This window comes from Entelurus aequoreus, linkage group LG08 (assembly GCF_033978785.1).
Source record: "Entelurus aequoreus isolate RoL-2023_Sb linkage group LG08, RoL_Eaeq_v1.1, whole genome shotgun sequence".
NCBI classification, from domain to species: domain Eukaryota; kingdom Metazoa; phylum Chordata; class Actinopteri; order Syngnathiformes; family Syngnathidae; genus Entelurus; species Entelurus aequoreus.
The window spans coordinates 42,206,273-42,222,660 of record NC_084738.1 but is presented as its reverse complement, the minus strand read 5'-3'; the positions used below and the strand labels follow the sequence as shown (position 1 = coordinate 42,222,660).

The 16,388-nt window shown below is 39.0% G+C and overlaps 1 protein-coding gene across 2 annotated transcripts in view; it reads left to right on the top strand.

Annotated features, from left to right (window-relative positions):
* The window catches only part of csmd3b (CUB and Sushi multiple domains 3b), an 822,373-nt gene that overhangs the window by 781,220 nt on the left and 24,765 nt on the right, over nucleotides 1-16,388 (top strand). For both annotated transcript variants that reach the window (XM_062056514.1, XM_062056513.1), the window contains 2 exons: nucleotides 2,146-2,328; nucleotides 2,427-2,603. In XM_062056514.1, coding sequence (XP_061912498.1) covers nucleotides 2,146-2,328; nucleotides 2,427-2,603 — 360 coding nt within the window. The remainder of the gene's footprint in view (nucleotides 1-2,145; nucleotides 2,329-2,426; nucleotides 2,604-16,388) is intronic.

Genomic DNA, 16,388 nt, shown 5'->3' with positions numbered 1-16,388 from the left:
CAACTCCAGAAGTGAACAAGGTCCATCCCTTGTCCAGGAGTGTGGTTTCAGAGCCCTTGCTATGCGTAGAGGTAAGCCCCACCAGATCCAACCGGTAGCGCTCCACCTCTCGCACCAGCTCAGGCTCCTTCCCCACCAGCGTAGAGACGTCCCACGTCCCGAAAGTCAGCCTCTGCTGCCCCGAATTGGTCCGTCCGGAGCCTCCACTTTCACTGCCATCCACTTGGCAGCGCACCCGACCCCACTAGTTCCGACCGCGGGTGGTGAGCCCACGTGGCGGTCCAGAGCATATTTTGCTTTATTCATTATTGACGTGTTTCTTGCTACTTTGTTTTATATTTTTTACATGAGGTTTCCAGGTCATTTTATCATCTATTATTACACCCAAAAATGTATTTTCTTTTACCCTTTCAAATATCTACTGCATCTATTTGTATGTGTGCTTGACTTTCTCTTCTATTGTTACCGAATAGCATTATTTTAGTTATGCTGAGATTCAAGAATAGTCTGTTTTTGTCAAACCATTTTTTAAATTTCTTCTGTTATTATTTGTATTAGCTTCTGTGTGTTCTCTCTTGAACAAAATGCAGTTGTGTCATCTGCAAAGAATACTAACTTTAAGTCCTTTGTAACTTGACACATTTTGTTTATATCAAGATTGATCAATTTTGGTTCTAGTATTGATCCCTGAGGTACGCCACAATGTATTTTCAGCTCTGTAGACCTTTGTTCTCCTATCTTCATGTATTGCTTCCTGTTGGTTAAGTAGCATCTTACCCAGTTCAAGACCAACCATCTGATGTCATACCATTCGAATTTGTTTATTAAAATATTGTGATTGAATGTGTCAAATGCTGTAGTTAGATCTATAAACACTGCAGCAGCACATTTTATTGCTATCTATTGCATTGTTTCAATTGACAATGTTTTTCATAAAGCACCATGAAAGTATTAAACAAATTGCCATATGTATTATCTACATCTACACTGTATACATTGTCCCCACTTTTATCTCTCAGATCATTCTTGAAAGCTGTCATAGTTTGTTCTGTGCATATTCTTCGAATTGTTATTTTTATTCCCAATGTTAAAAAATATAAATTTTAAACAACATTGCTTATATTTACACTTTGCATTCTTATTTCAGAACATAAACACACATTTGTAATACAGTATTTTCTGGACAATAAGCCGCTATTGTTTTCTCTAGCTTTGAACCCTGCAGCTTATACAAAGCTGCGACTAATCTTTAGATTTTTCTTTGTTAACGGCCATAATGTTTTGAGTACAACAAACTTACATAATAGCAACACCGACACAGAGACTGAAAAGATGTGTTATTGTTTGTGCTATGGCACCATCTTTTGGACAAGTTTTCTCACTGCAGGTGCTGTGGGTTGACAGTCTCCAGTATTTTCTTCTGTTTCGTGCCTTGAACCGTAAATATAAGTGCCATTTCGTCTTCTAGTCGTCCGTAGCGTTTCTACTTGTATGGTTTCTTTATTCATCACCCCAAACAAGGTTTTAAGTTTTACAATCTAACTGAAACAATTCATACTTACTAAACCATCACGTTTGGTGTTTGTTTGAATGTTTTCATGCATATTTGTACGTGCTATGATAATGTAATTAAGGTAGCGTCATTAGCTAACATGCTAACACATTCACAAGTGTCTGTGGTAGTATTATTAACCTACTAATGTAATACAAAACTTATTGTTTCAGTTTCACAAATTCCCCAGTAAATCCACCAAAATGTCACCGTGGAGTTATTGAATCTGTTTAGTTGATTGGAGAGCTAGCTTCTGCAGCTTGTGGGTCCATGACGATGACTTCTGTTTTGTTTGATTAGCCGTTTTACTGTCCTGTTACAGGTACCGTTTGCAAACAATTAAGGCACATAAATAAACATTTACAGAATATTTCTGTGTAAATATTACATTTTTACAACGTATATATCTGCAGCCAATATATGGAAAAAAAAATGTCTTCTAAAATTTTGTGGGTGCGGCTTTTATATTGGTGCACTCTATAGTCAGGAAAATATGGTAATAAGATCATACAGAGCTTTGATCATCTAGGACTTGTTTATCCAAATAAAGTTATTTTCAAAACCAAATTAATTTGTATTTTTGCTCCTTGCAGGTGACACGGTGGGTTCCTGCGGCGATCCCGGTGTGCCCTCCCATGGATCCAGGGAACAAACGGATTTTCGTATCCGCTCAAAGGTCTACTTCACCTGCACCGAGGGCTACGATCTCATCGGCTCGTCGGAGCGCATGTGCTTTCCCAACGGGACGTGGTCGGGTACACAGCCGTTCTGTAAACGTACGAAGAACCCATGCGCGCGGACAAACACAAAATAGGTCAGACATTTTGGGAAAGTGGCTAAAATACTGACTTCTTGTTGTCGTCTTATCCTGCAGCTGTTCAGTGTGGGAACCCTGGCACTCCAAGCAACGGGCGAGTGTTTCGCCTGGACGGAACTACCTTTTCACACTCCGTTATCTACTCCTGTATGGACGGCTACCTGCTCACCGGCGCCACCACCAGGCAGTGCCAGGCTAACGGGACGTGGTCGGGAGTGCAGCCCAACTGTACCAGTAAGATATTGTGATCATAGCCGCCGGGGCGTTTACTTCCCCTAAAGTGCATTGCTGGCATGGCGTTAGTTGGAAGCAGATGATAATTAGTGAGAGGCTGTTATTTATTTCTATTATAGTAGTAATTTGGGATGTGTAAGAAAGTGGAAAGGAACATGTAGCTTTCTTTGCACCGTTTATGAACAAGTATATTGCACAACGAGCAGCAATAGCAACATTGTTGTAATAGCGCTAAGGAGCACACTGCTCAGTCAGCAAAAATACTGCTGATAAGTTCATAATTGAAAACAACAGTTCAGCAAGTTATGCATGAGTTTTACACCAAGAATAAGTGGCAACATTTTGAAGTGCATGCAGAGATCAGTCATGCTGCTCAAGATACTTCAAATGCAGCTAGTGCCACCTTGTGGAGTTAAAAAGCCCCTTTGACAACATTGGCACTTACTTCATCGTTCTGGACCGAAAAATAGATAGATAGATAGATAGATAGATAGATAGATAGATAGATAGATAGATAGATAGATAGATAGATAGATAGATAGATAGATAGATAGATAGATAGATAGATAGATAGATAGATAGATAGATAGATAGATAGATAGATAGATAGATAGATAGATAGATAGATAGATAGATAGATAGATAGATAGATAGATAGATAGATAGATAGATAGATAGATAGATAGATAGATAGATAGATAGATAGATAGATAGATAGATAGATAGATAGATAGATAGATAGATAGATAGATAGATAGATAGATAGATAGATAGATAGATAGATAGATAGATAGATAGATAGATAGATAGATAGATAGATAGATAGATAGATAGATAGATAGATAGATAGATAGATAGATAGATAGATAGATAGATAGATAGATAGATAGATAGATAGATAGATAGATAGATAGATAGATAGATAGATAGATAGATAGATAGATAGATAGATAGATAGATAGATAGATAGATAGATAGATAGATAGATAGATAGATAGATAGATAGATAGATAGATAGATAGATAGATAGATAGATAGATAGATAGATAGATAGATAGATAGATAGATAGATAGATAGATAGATAGATAGATAGATAGATAGATAGATAGATAGATAGATAGATAGATAGATAGATAGATAGATAGATAGATAGATAGATAGATAGATAGATAGATAGATAGATAGATAGATAGATAGATAGATAGATAGATAGATAGATAGATAGATAGATAGATAGATAGATAGATAGATAGATAGATAGATAGATAGATAGATAGATAGATAGATAGATAGATAGATAGATAGATAGATAGATAGATAGATAGATAGATAGATAGATAGATAGATAGATAGATAGATAGATAGATAGATAGATAGATAGATAGATAGATAGATAGATAGATAGATAGATAGATAGATAGATAGATAGATAGATAGATAGATAGATAGTACTTTATTGATTCCTTCAGGAGAGTTCCCTCGGGATGATTAAATTATGCCTACATGTAAAATTCTCCAAAAATAGACACAGTAGTGATGTCAGGCTTGTTTTCTAAAAAGTTTCAGCAAATTTTGGAAGGTGAAGTAAGGTGAATTATATTTATGTAGCACTTTTTCTCTAAAGAGACTCAAAGCGCTTTACATTGTGAAACCCATTATCTGCATTTTTAAACTACTTTTAAACCAGTGTTGATGGCACTGGTAGACATGTTGGTAAAGTGTCTTGCCCAAGGACACAACGGCAGTGACTAGGATTGCGGAAGCTGGAATCGAACCAGGAACATTCAAGTTTCTGGCCGGCCGCTCGACCATCTGAGCACAACGCCCAATTTCATATTGCATGGTATGTGATGATTTGATTTAAGGGAATAGGATTTGATTATTAACCCCGCAGTCCAATCTTTGGATATTAAATCCCCCTCCTCTCTCCGTGGGAGGAAGGTGCATTAAGTACCTGCTGAGGCCCCCGCGTACAGCAGGTGTGTTCGGAGAATAGATCAATTGCGTTCATCATATCTTCTTTGAATATTAGTAAAATACTCTTGTGTGCAGACAGATAGTTTTCAGAGAGTAAGAGATAGTTAATATCTATTTTTAATTTCGGCTGTCACGAGAGATCGATCACTGCTTCCTGGTGTGACATCATGCAAACAGCTGGTTGTGTTTTGGCTCCCCACATCTCGTTATACGAAATGTGTCTGTAAACAATGGTATTTTACTAATTGTATTAAGGGGATGGCAGCACGGTGGATGAGGGGTTAGTGCATCTGCCTCACAATACGAAGGTCCTGACTGGTCCTGAGTTCAATCCCGGGCTCGGGGTCTTTCTGTGTGGAGTTTGCATGTTCTCCCCGTGACTGCGTGGGTTCCCTCCGGGTACTCCGGCTTCCTCTCACCTCCAAAGACATGCACCTGGGGATAGGTTCATTGGCAACACTAAATTGGCCCTAGTGTGTGAATGTGAGTGTGAATGTTGTCTGTCTATCTGTGTTGGCCCTGTGATGAGGTGGCGACTTGTCCAGGGTGTACCCCGCCTTCCGCCCAATTGTAGCTGAGATAGGCTCCAGCGACCCCCCGCGACCGCAAAAGGGACAAGCGGTAGAAAATGGATGGATGGATGGATTAAGGGGATGTTTCCACATTGGGGATGTAATCGAGGCGTGTCAGGACGTGCTGCTGTCAGACCTTAAGCTCGCTGAGCTGGATATTGGACACAGTACGCATCGCCTCGCCCTAAAGGTGTGGCGTTTATTTTGCAAAGGTAATGATCCTTCCGCTGGTTCACATACGGAAATTTTTTTTACAACTTTTACTTCCTCTATTTAGTCAAGTTTGAAGACCTCTTGAAGCTGCGCCAGGGCCGAGACCCTTACAAACTGTGGGTTAACCTTTTTTGAGGTGGAAAAAGTAGCAAATCAAATGTTTTGTTTACTTTACATTACTACATATAATCTTAGTCTGATTTTTCTCTTAAAAAACACCATAGATTCGACTGATCGTTGACTATGGACAAAATCTAACAAATGAAATTTGACTCTGAAAATCCCTGATGGGAGAAGGCCCTAATTTTCTCACTGAATTTGAAGGAATGATCAAATATATCTGCCAGATGCATTGCTGCAGTACAGCTAAAGAGGGGCTCAGCATACATTTCCAAATAATGGGACAATGAAGAAAGTATGGACCTCTCCCCTCAAATTGACTCACGCAAATTGGGATGGGCTGACTTGGAAGAAGAAGGGTTTTAAGATGGAAACAATGTTAAGGGTCGAATGCGCTCCTGAAAATCAGAAGCACCCTCAAGGGGAAAAAGACTAGGTCAGAACCTGCGGAAAACAGAAAAAAGAGCAGACCTGGCGCTCAAAAACAAGAAAAAAGGAGTGTTAATCGCCAATATTCTGTTTTGCGTCCTCTTCTATTGATGTTAATCCATTCCAATCCACTTTATTTGTATAGCTAATTTAAACAACAAAAATGTTTCCAAAGTGCTGCACAACAATATTAAAAACAATATTCAAATATTATCCTTAGCTCCACCAATGACTGAATAAAAACAAAAATAAATATAAAACCAATATAAAAACAATATAAAAATAAATATGATTAAAAACGATTAAAGGGTAAAACCAATTAAAACAATAAATAGAAATCCACATTTAAAAACACAGAGGACCACACAACTCAATCTTAAGACGCTTGAGGAAATGCTGAAAGAGCATGAGGACACAGGCTCAAGTGTGTATGAAAGAGAAAACGAAAATGCAGGGAAGTCCGGAAAGGTCGATTATTTTGTACTTTTTTTTTTTTTGGCTTGTAATGTTAACCATATCAGTTTTGAAGTAATCATGTACCAGAGCAACAAAAACATGCAATGATGTAATGAAAATAATTCATTTTTATGCCTTTCTCCACACTGTCTATGTGAGGACATTTCGAGTCTGGTGATTAAAAGGGAGCATTCCAAGAGTAATACATTTTATGGGAAATGACTACTAGATTTATTTTCAGGACAAAAAAAAATACATAATGTGAACTTGTTAGTGAAATGTTGATCGTTTGGTAGCTATGGTTCCTTTTAATTAAAAAAACTAAATCGGGAGATTGCCTACAGCCACAGCTGCCGCTTGTTTCATGACCAGGTGCTAATTTGTGAGCCCTGCGGTTATTTGCTTTTGATGACCACGCACCTGGGGTCTCATGCATTAAACTTGCTTATGCCTTTTTTATAGCAAAGACGAGATATATCAAGTATAAATTTGACATGGAAATGTGAGGTTTCTCACGCTAACGTCATGCTTTACATACGCATATTTCTATAGGCTGTGGATACTTTGGCGACACACGTCGTTTGGGCTTTGCCAACATTTGATTTCAACAATGTAAAATAGATTTAGCCAAGGACACAAAATTCACTTTTTCGCCAATGCATTTTATGCTATATATTCATAATAATATTTGCAAGGACGTCTAATAATTTATCTGGGCCAGTGGTTCTCAAACTTTTTTCACAGAGTACCACCTCAGAAAAAAACTTGGCTCTCCAAATACCACCATAAAGACCAACATTAAAATACTTTAGCAGAGTAGGCCTAAGTATTCATTAAAAACAAAGCAGAGGTTTTATTTCACAAGCATGTTTACTATTTTGGCCACTGTAACATTACACACAGTTTGAACAGTAACACTGTGTTTGAATATAGGAAAATAATACACTGTATTTTAATCAAGTTATTTTTTTGGTATACCACTAGATCAGACCTGGGCAAAATATGGCCCACGAGCCATATGCGGCCCATTAAGATTTTCAATCCGGCCCTCCGGACGTTCTACATAATTTTTTTAGACCTTTGACATCAAAACTGTAGCTGCCATTATGACGTGCAGTGCTGTTTTCAAATGACCGTAAGTCTTGAACTATAGAAAGTATTTCAATGGTTGAAATCTGTGCTTTTGAGTGTTATACGAGGTATTACGGTAATCTACGTCACAGCAGCTCAGACGAGGAACAAAGCAGAGTGGGCGGGGTTTGTTTTCAGAGCAGCCAGCCCAAAACGCTTGTATCAGGAACAGATGCAGAAGCAAATATTTACAACAAATTTCTGCATAAAGCTTATAATATATCATATTGCAGGTGTTTAATACACTTTGCATTCATATTTTGATGTTTGTAACATTTTTGTTGTGTTTTGCTTGTTGTAAAATATGTCTATCAAGGAGCTGTTCATATGTTGTTAACATTCAGTGTTTTATTGTTCATAGTTAATGTTGTAAATCCCACTTCCTTTATTTTAATGTACGTTTTGGGTGTCCCATTCAGTAAAAAACTGTAAAATTAAATTCCGTTTTTTGAGGTGGCCGGTCAAAACTTTTTTAGAATTCTATCAGACATTGTGACTTTTGGTATTAGTGTTCCTGAAAAAAAGGGACCCAAACACACATACTGTACAGCAGATTTGTACAGCTAAATGTGTGTATATAATTTATACACACATACACATTGGCCCCCCAGACACATTTTTTCTCTAAATGTGGCCCCCGAGTCAAAATATTTGCCCAGCTCTGCACTAAATGGAGCCAGGTGATCATGTTGCCACCTATTGCTGTCACAATGTCTTCTTGTGACTGCAGCACCAGTTTGGCCAGTTGAGCAAGCAGCAGCCGCCGGTGGTTGCTCCCACGTGTTGTAATAATAAATTGAGTAATCAAAAAAGAGTGAAAGTCCTTTTGATAATGTTGTCATGTTTAGATTTAAAAGATTGCAAACCAAATATTACATCATTTTTACATGTAACTCAAATCTGGCTGTGAGCATGCTACGGTATAAACAATTATATTTATATTGGGGTCAATCAGAGTCACCCACCTCTTCTAAAGTTTTAAAAATTATTGCAGCAACTATCTTTTCAAACAGAGTGCAGCACTAATTGTCCCAAGTCAGTTTTGGCCACGAACATCTATTTTCTTCTACAACTTCATTTTTGAACCGACCATTTCTGTTTTGTGGGCTTGTTTTGGGTAATCAATTCTCTGTTGATCGCGATGTAACAAGGAAATGTGCTTGGATTTGTGTGTGCAAAAACTTTAATACATCGGAATTTTTTCTTGCGTACGAGGGTTTCTGGATTTGAATGTACACCTTTAGTAGGAAATCCATGCAACTCTGACTACATGAAGCCCTATATAGGCGACTACAGGACACTCTGCAGTCGATTGAAAAAAGTATCAGTAAAAGCATTTTCTGCATTTTCACTTATTTTTAGCGTGAACGCCATGAAGGAGCTTTGAGGTCAGGCTACATGCGTTTACTTACGGGAAATATTTACCATCACATGTCCGCTGCCAAAGTCCTGATGTGTGATTATTAGGCTGCATTCTTCTTCAAAGCCTGCTTTGAATTATACCATTTAATCTCTTGAGTAATGGAACGCGCCTCGCCTTCTTCATACCGACATTTAAAGAATGAGGCGAGTAGCCATGATCGGTGTTTACTTTAGCTGATTGGCTTAATGAACACTGGGGAAAGAGAACGGCCGGGAAAAAAAGTGGGATCCATAACCGGCGAGATAAACGTGTTAATAAACGTAGCTGGTGCGGTGCTTCATGTCAATGTGCTAACATTAACATGCTACAGTAAGTGCAAAGGTAGAAGGTTGAAAGAAATGCTGATGAAGCAAAAATCAAACCCTTGGACATAATGTGAAGAAACACCCGGCTTAAAGGAAAAAAGATTACAGGACATTTATTAATAGTCATGTCAGCAATCGGTGGTGACTTTAGAGGAATCTCAAATGCCTATTAAGGCTATGAAGGACACTGCTTTATAGGTACAGTCAGGGGAATGTTAATGTGATTCCACTGAGAGGGCTAAGACAACCTCGGCTGCTGCTCGTATCGCTTTCAACCAAAAGAAACTCAACTGCATTGAAGTATCACGGGCAGTTCTGTCTACCTCTACATGCCTTTTAACATGTTGTTGCTGTGAAACTCACTTGCTTTACAATCAACTCATCAGCTCTATTTGTGCTGACTGAACAGTTTGCTTTTCCTGCTCTTGCAACAATGGTTCTGGTGCTGCTATTGGTCCAAAGATTACTTTAAAAAAGTAATTGATTACAGTTACTCGTTATGTCCTCAAAAAAGTAATTGAATTACTAACATAATTAGTCTCTAAACCAGACCTGGGCATTGTACGGCCTGCGGGCCGCATCCGGCCCTTTGCGCATCCCTGTCCGGCCCGCGTGAGGCCAATCATAAATTACAAAATACATTTCAAAAAGTATCTATGTCGAGTGTGCAATACAACGGTGCTGCTTTTGTTTTGAAAAGCGTTATTTGTATTACTTCCGTGTGGACGTATGCGTGTGTGCGATTGTGGGTGAATTGAACGGCGCAATCACAAATTACAAAATAAAGTTTAAAAAACATCTATGTCGTGCGCGCAATACAACTGTGCTGCTTTTATTTTGAAATGTGTTATTTATGCCGTATGTCTGGGGGGGAACCTGTGAGTGAAGGTGCATAGAGACAAGTGAAGAGACGCATGGCGAATGGCGTGTTTTCAACAAGACATGGACTGGCAAGTATTTCTTTACATAAATTAATGGTAAAGCCGTGTGCTTAATTTGTGGTACACAGGTTGCTGTGTTTAAAGAATATCATTTTAATCGCCACTACACGAAGAAACACGAGGGAAAATACCGGAATGTGTCTGATGAAGCGTGCGCAAGGGAGGCCGATGCGTTGATGGTAAAACTGCAAACCCAACAAGGACTTTTTGCCATATTTCACACCCTCAGAGATGCAGCCGTCAGGACAAGTTTCGTCATTTCTCACAAAAGCGCCAGAAAAAGTAAGGCGTTTTCTGATGGAGAGTTTATTAAGGAGTGCTTATTGGACTTTGTTGCGCTGTATGCCCGGAGACATGGACTGTTTTTCGCTAACTTTGGATGAGATCTGTGATGTACGTGACACCGCCCAGCTGCTCTTCTTCTCACGTGGGATAACTACAGACTTTCAAATCACGGAGTAGCTGGCAGCCATGCAGTCAATTAAAGAGACAACCACAGGTAATGACTTGTTCACATAGGTAAATGCGTGTTTGGACATGTTAGGACTGAACTGGGACAAGCTGGCAGGTGTGACAATCCAATCCACTTTATTTATATAGCACATTTAAACAACAAAATGTTTCCAAAGTGCTGCACAACAATATTAAAAACAATATTCAAATATTATCCTTAGCTCCACCAATGACTGAATAAAAAGAAAAAACAATTACATATAAAACCAATATAAAAAACAATACAAAATAAATATGATTAGAAACTATTTTTAATAACTGATGGTTGTCCAAATCTGATGGGGAAAAATGTTGGATAATGCAGGATAAAGTGACCATCAAAAGCAATCTGCTTTTGTATAAAGTTAAGTTAGGTTAAATTAAATTATTATTATTATTATTATTAATTATTATTATTATTATCATCATTAATATTTATCTTACGGTATATCAAAAATAATATTGAGCGAAATGTAATTGAAATATTGTCGTGTGGCCCTCCAGCAGTGCTCGGGTTGCTTATGCAGCCCCCGGTGAAAATTAATTGCCCACCCCTGCTCTAACAGATAATTAATAGAGCAAGTAATTAATGCGTAACAGTTGAGAGATGTGGCTGCTATGTTAACATGTAGCTCACATAGCTATGCTAGTAATCGTGTCCTCCTTTCCCACTCCTAATCCAATCTAATCCACTTTATTTATATAGCACATTTAAACAACAACATTTTTCCAAAGTGCTGCACAACAATATTAAAAACAATATTAAAATATTATCCTTCGCTCCACCAATGACTGAATAAAAACAAAAAATAAATACATATAAAACCAATATAAAATAAATATGATTAAAAACGATTTTAAAGGGTAAAACCAATTAAAACAGTAAATAGAAATCAACATTTTAAAAACACAGAGGACAACAGAGGACCACACAACTCACGTAATGTTAAAAGTCAGAGAATAAAAGTGGGTCTTAAGACGACACTTAAAACACTCCACTGTGGGAGCAGTTTGAACATGGAGGGGCAGAGTGTTCCAGAGTTTAGGGCCGACCACAGAGAAGGCCCTGTCTCCCCTGGTTTTAAGTCTGGTCTTGGGCACCACGAGCTGGAGCTGGCTCTCGGACCGCAGAGCGCACGCAGGAGTGTAAATTTGGATGAGGTCTGAGATATAATGAGGTGCCAGTCCATGTAAAGCTTTAAAAACAAACAAGCAAGGTTTTACAATCAATTATAAAATGAACAGGGAGCCAGTGCAAACTCTCAAGAATTGGGGTTATATGCGTTTCCTGGCCCCTGTTAAAAGTCGTGCTGCCGCGTTTTGGACTAATTGCAACCGGGAGAGAGCTTTTTGGCTAATATCAGCATAAAGTGCATTGCAGTAGTGTAGGCGACTTTAAATAAAAGCATGCACGCCTTTTTAAAAAAGGTTGAAAGATAAAAACGGTTTTACCTTTGCTAAAAGACGAAGATGATAAAAACACGATTTTAAAACGCCATTGACTTGTTTGTCAAGTTTAAAATCGCTGCCTATAGTGACGCCAAGGCTGGTGACTTTGGGACGCACATAATTTTGCAATGGTCCCAAGTCAGTGAAGGCCGGACCAAAAACTAAAATTTCCGTTTTTCCCTCATTCATTATTTAAAAATTCTGGGCTAACCAAGCCTTGACGTCGCATAGACAGTTGAGAAGGGGTGTCAGGGGGCCGTGGCCTTTTGAAATCGGCTTATAAATTTGGCAGTCGTCTGCATAAAAGTGATAAGACACTTCATGCCTCTCAAAAATCTCTCCAAGAGGGAGGAGATATAGAGCAAGCAGGATGGGGCCTAGAATAGATCCCTGGGGGACACCACAGTAAAGCGGAGCAGAAGAAGAGGTGGCGTCCCCCAGCCTGACAGAGAAGGACCTCTCTGACAGGTAGGATCTGAACCACTCTAATGCAGTCCCCCTGACACCCACACAGTCTCTCGGGCGGTCTAAAAGAATTGTGTGGTCGACTGTGTCAAAGGCAGCTGTAAGATCTAAAAGCACTAAAATGGCAGAGCTGCCAGAATCAGACATTAAAAGCAGGTCATTAAAAACCTTTAAAAGTGCAGATTCAGTACTGTGCAAAGCTTTGTATCCAGACTGAAATTGATCTAAAGTGCTATTTTCATCTAAAAAAGGCTGCAGTTGCGCCAAAACACATTTCTCCAAAATTTTAGACACAAAAGGTAACTTAGAAATGGGCCGATAATTTGACAAACTTGTAGGATCAAGACCTGTTTTTTTTTTATCAAAGGTTTAACAACAGCTCCTTTACAAAAAGAGAGCACACTGTCAGAAATCAAGCTGCTGTTGATGATGTCCCTAACAGACAAGTAAATAGAGTCCGAGACTTCTTTAAAAAAGCGAGGGGGAACTGCGTCTGTGGGACAGGACGAGGGTTTTAGTTTGTCAACTATTCCTGTAAGCTCAGGCATCGACACAGGCTCAAACTGACAAAACACAGTCGAGCACTGAGTGCCCACATTGAAACTCAATGGAGAAGGAGATAGATTTGCCCGAATAGTAGCAACCTTGTCGTTACAAAAGGAGATACATTTTTCACAAGTTTCACTTGTCATATCCAGTGAAGTGGCTGGATTCGGATTAAGAACAGAACTAATAGTTTTAAAAAGAACATGTGGCTTGCTGACACTATTTGAAATTAAGTCTAACAGATATTTTGTTTTCTTAGCTTTAACCACACTTTGATAATTCTGACAGCTTTCTTTTAGAATTTGATAATAGACCTCCAAGTGATCCCCTTTCCACTTACGCTCCGCCCTTCACCACTCACGCCGAGCTGTGCGCGTGGTGTCATTGAGCCAAGGCTCCTGTTTTGACTTTGGACGTATAGCTCTGAGGGGCGCTATACGGTCCAGAATCTCAGAACATGTGGAAATAAAAGAGCACATCAACTGTTCAGTGTCTGCAGAGTGTGATATACTCTGCATGGACACAGTGAACAAAGGAGAAAAGGTGGCTGCAGTGTCAGACCTAATAACACGGCCATGACGCACGGCAGGCGGTTTTACATCAGGGTCCAAACTTAAATTGAACATAACAGGACTGCCTCGAAAAATCATTTCCGCGTTTGTTAATGAAATATTTAAAAAAAATACAATTAAAAAAAAATGTGTTGAACTCTCGCCTCTACCGCAGGTACTCGCTGTTCCTTTTGTCTAAATGCCGCACTGAGTTACAGGATACGGAGACGATCAGGAGCACCGAAACAAGCTTGCTAGTTCGCTAACCATCGATTTAGCTTACTTGCTGTTGCCTCCGTTCGCTCCTCAAGCCACAATGTTGACAGCTGTCCACTTAGCTGCTAATCATATTTGGATGATTACAATCCGAACATTGATAGTTCCGAACCAGTTGTAGTTCTAGAGCATTTATTATTAGCCAGACGGATGTAAACAGAGGTCACAACACCGTAAGTATATTACCTGTGGGGGCGTGGCTACTGGATATAGGTGCCAAATGGGAAATGTTTTCTGAATTCTTTGCATGTATGTTATATAATTTTACATTACATTTTCAATGATAATAATGTTAGTAAACTATCTACTAAAAATCCTAAAAATTCTGTGGTACATTACATGGGACATGTACGTGTCGAAAAGACAGCCAAAAGGGTTGGTACAGTTGTGGTCAAAAGTTTACATACACTTGTGAAAGACATAATGTCATGGCTGTCTTGAGTTTCCAATACTTTCAACAACTCTTATTTTTTTGTGATAGAGTGATTGGAGCACATACTTGTTTGTCACAAAAAACATTCATGAAGTTCGGTTCTTTTATGAATTTATTATGGGTCGACTGAAAATGTGACCAAATCTGCTGGGTCAAACGTATACATACAGCAACATACATTATCAATTTTGGTGATGTAGAAAAGTTACAATCAAATCAAATTAGCTTCATGGCATGGCCTTTTAACTTCATGTGAGTGGTTATGATTGACGACACCTGTTGACTTCTCTGAGCCCATTTAAATAGGGCTCATGTGATGCAGTCATTAGACTCGGTTACAAACACGACAATGGGAAAGTCAAAGGAACTCAGCACAGATCTGAAAAAACGAATCATTGACTTGAACAAGTCAGGAAAGTCACTTGGAGCCATTTCAAAGCAGCTTAAGGTCCCAAGAGCAACTGTGCAGACAATTGTTCGTAAGTATAAAAAAAGTTAAAGTTAAAGTAACAATGATTGTCATACACACAATAGGTGTGGCGAAATTATTCTCTGCATTTGACCCATCACCCTTGATCACCCCCTGGGAGGTGAGGGGAGCAGTGAGCACAGTTTTGTCATTGCCACGATCAGAAAGAAAACTCAAGCTATCACCTGCTGCTGAGAGAAAATTGGTCAGGATGATCAAGAGTCAACCGAGAACCACCAAAAAGCAGGTCTGCAATAAATTGGAAGCTGCTGGAACACAGGTGTCAGCGTCCACAGTCAAGCGTGTTTTGCATCACCATGGACTGAGAGGCTACCATGCAAGAAGAAAGCCCTTGCTCCAGAAGCGACACCTTAAGGCTTGTCTAAAGTTTGCTGCTGATCACATGGACAAAGATAAGACCTTCTGGAGGAAAGTTCTGTGGTCAGATGAAACAAAATTTGAGCTGTTTGGCCACAATACCCAGCAATATGTTTGGAGGAAAAAAGGTGAGGCCTTTAATGCTAGGAACACCATACCTACTGTCAAGCGTGGTGGTGGTAGTATTATGCTTTGGGTCTGTTTTGCTGCCAATGGAACTGGTGCTTTACAGAGAGTAAATGGGACAATGAAAAAGGAAGATTATCTCCAAATTCATCAGGACAACCTAAAATCATCAGCCCGGAGGTTGGGTCTTGGGCGCAGTTGGGTGTTCCAACAGGACAATGACCCCAAACGCGCGTCAAAATCGCACTAAATCAGGCTAGAATTAAGGTTTTAGAATGGCCTTCCCAGAGTCCTGACTTAAAGGTGTGGATAATGCTGAAGAAACAAGTCCATGTCAGAAAACCAACACATTTAGCTGAACTGCACCAATTGTGTCAAGTGGAGTGGTCAAAAATTAAACCAGAAGCTTGTGGATGGCTACCAAAAGGGCCTTATTGCAGTGAAATTTGCCAAGGGACATGTAACCAAACATTACATTGCTGTATGTATACTTTTGACCTAGCAGATTTGGTCACATTTTCAGAAGACCCATAATAAATTCAAAAGAACCAAACTTCATGAATGTTTTCTGTGTCCAACAAGTATGTGCTCCAATCACACATCACAAAAAAATAACAGTTGTAGAAATAATTGAAAACTCAAAACAGTCATGACATTATGTTCTTTACAAGTGTATGTAAACTTTTGACCACGACTGTATATACATACAGGGTTTCTCCTAGGCTGCCAAGGTACCTGTGGTGGTTGGGGCGTGGTCACCATGACGGTATCGAATAATAGCATAATTAACTATGTTGATATGATTTTCTTTAGTGTTGTTTTACAATTGACTTTCCCTAGTTTTATCCTGCTGGCTTAAAACCTGTTGGAATTGTGCCGTGAAAGTAAAAAAATTAAAAATAATTTCAGACATGTCATTTTTTTCAGTGGCGGTCTGTCACATTCATTTACATTAAAGGGAATCCCTGGTATGTATGTATGTATGTATGTATGTATGTATGTATGTATGTATGTGTGTATATATATATATAT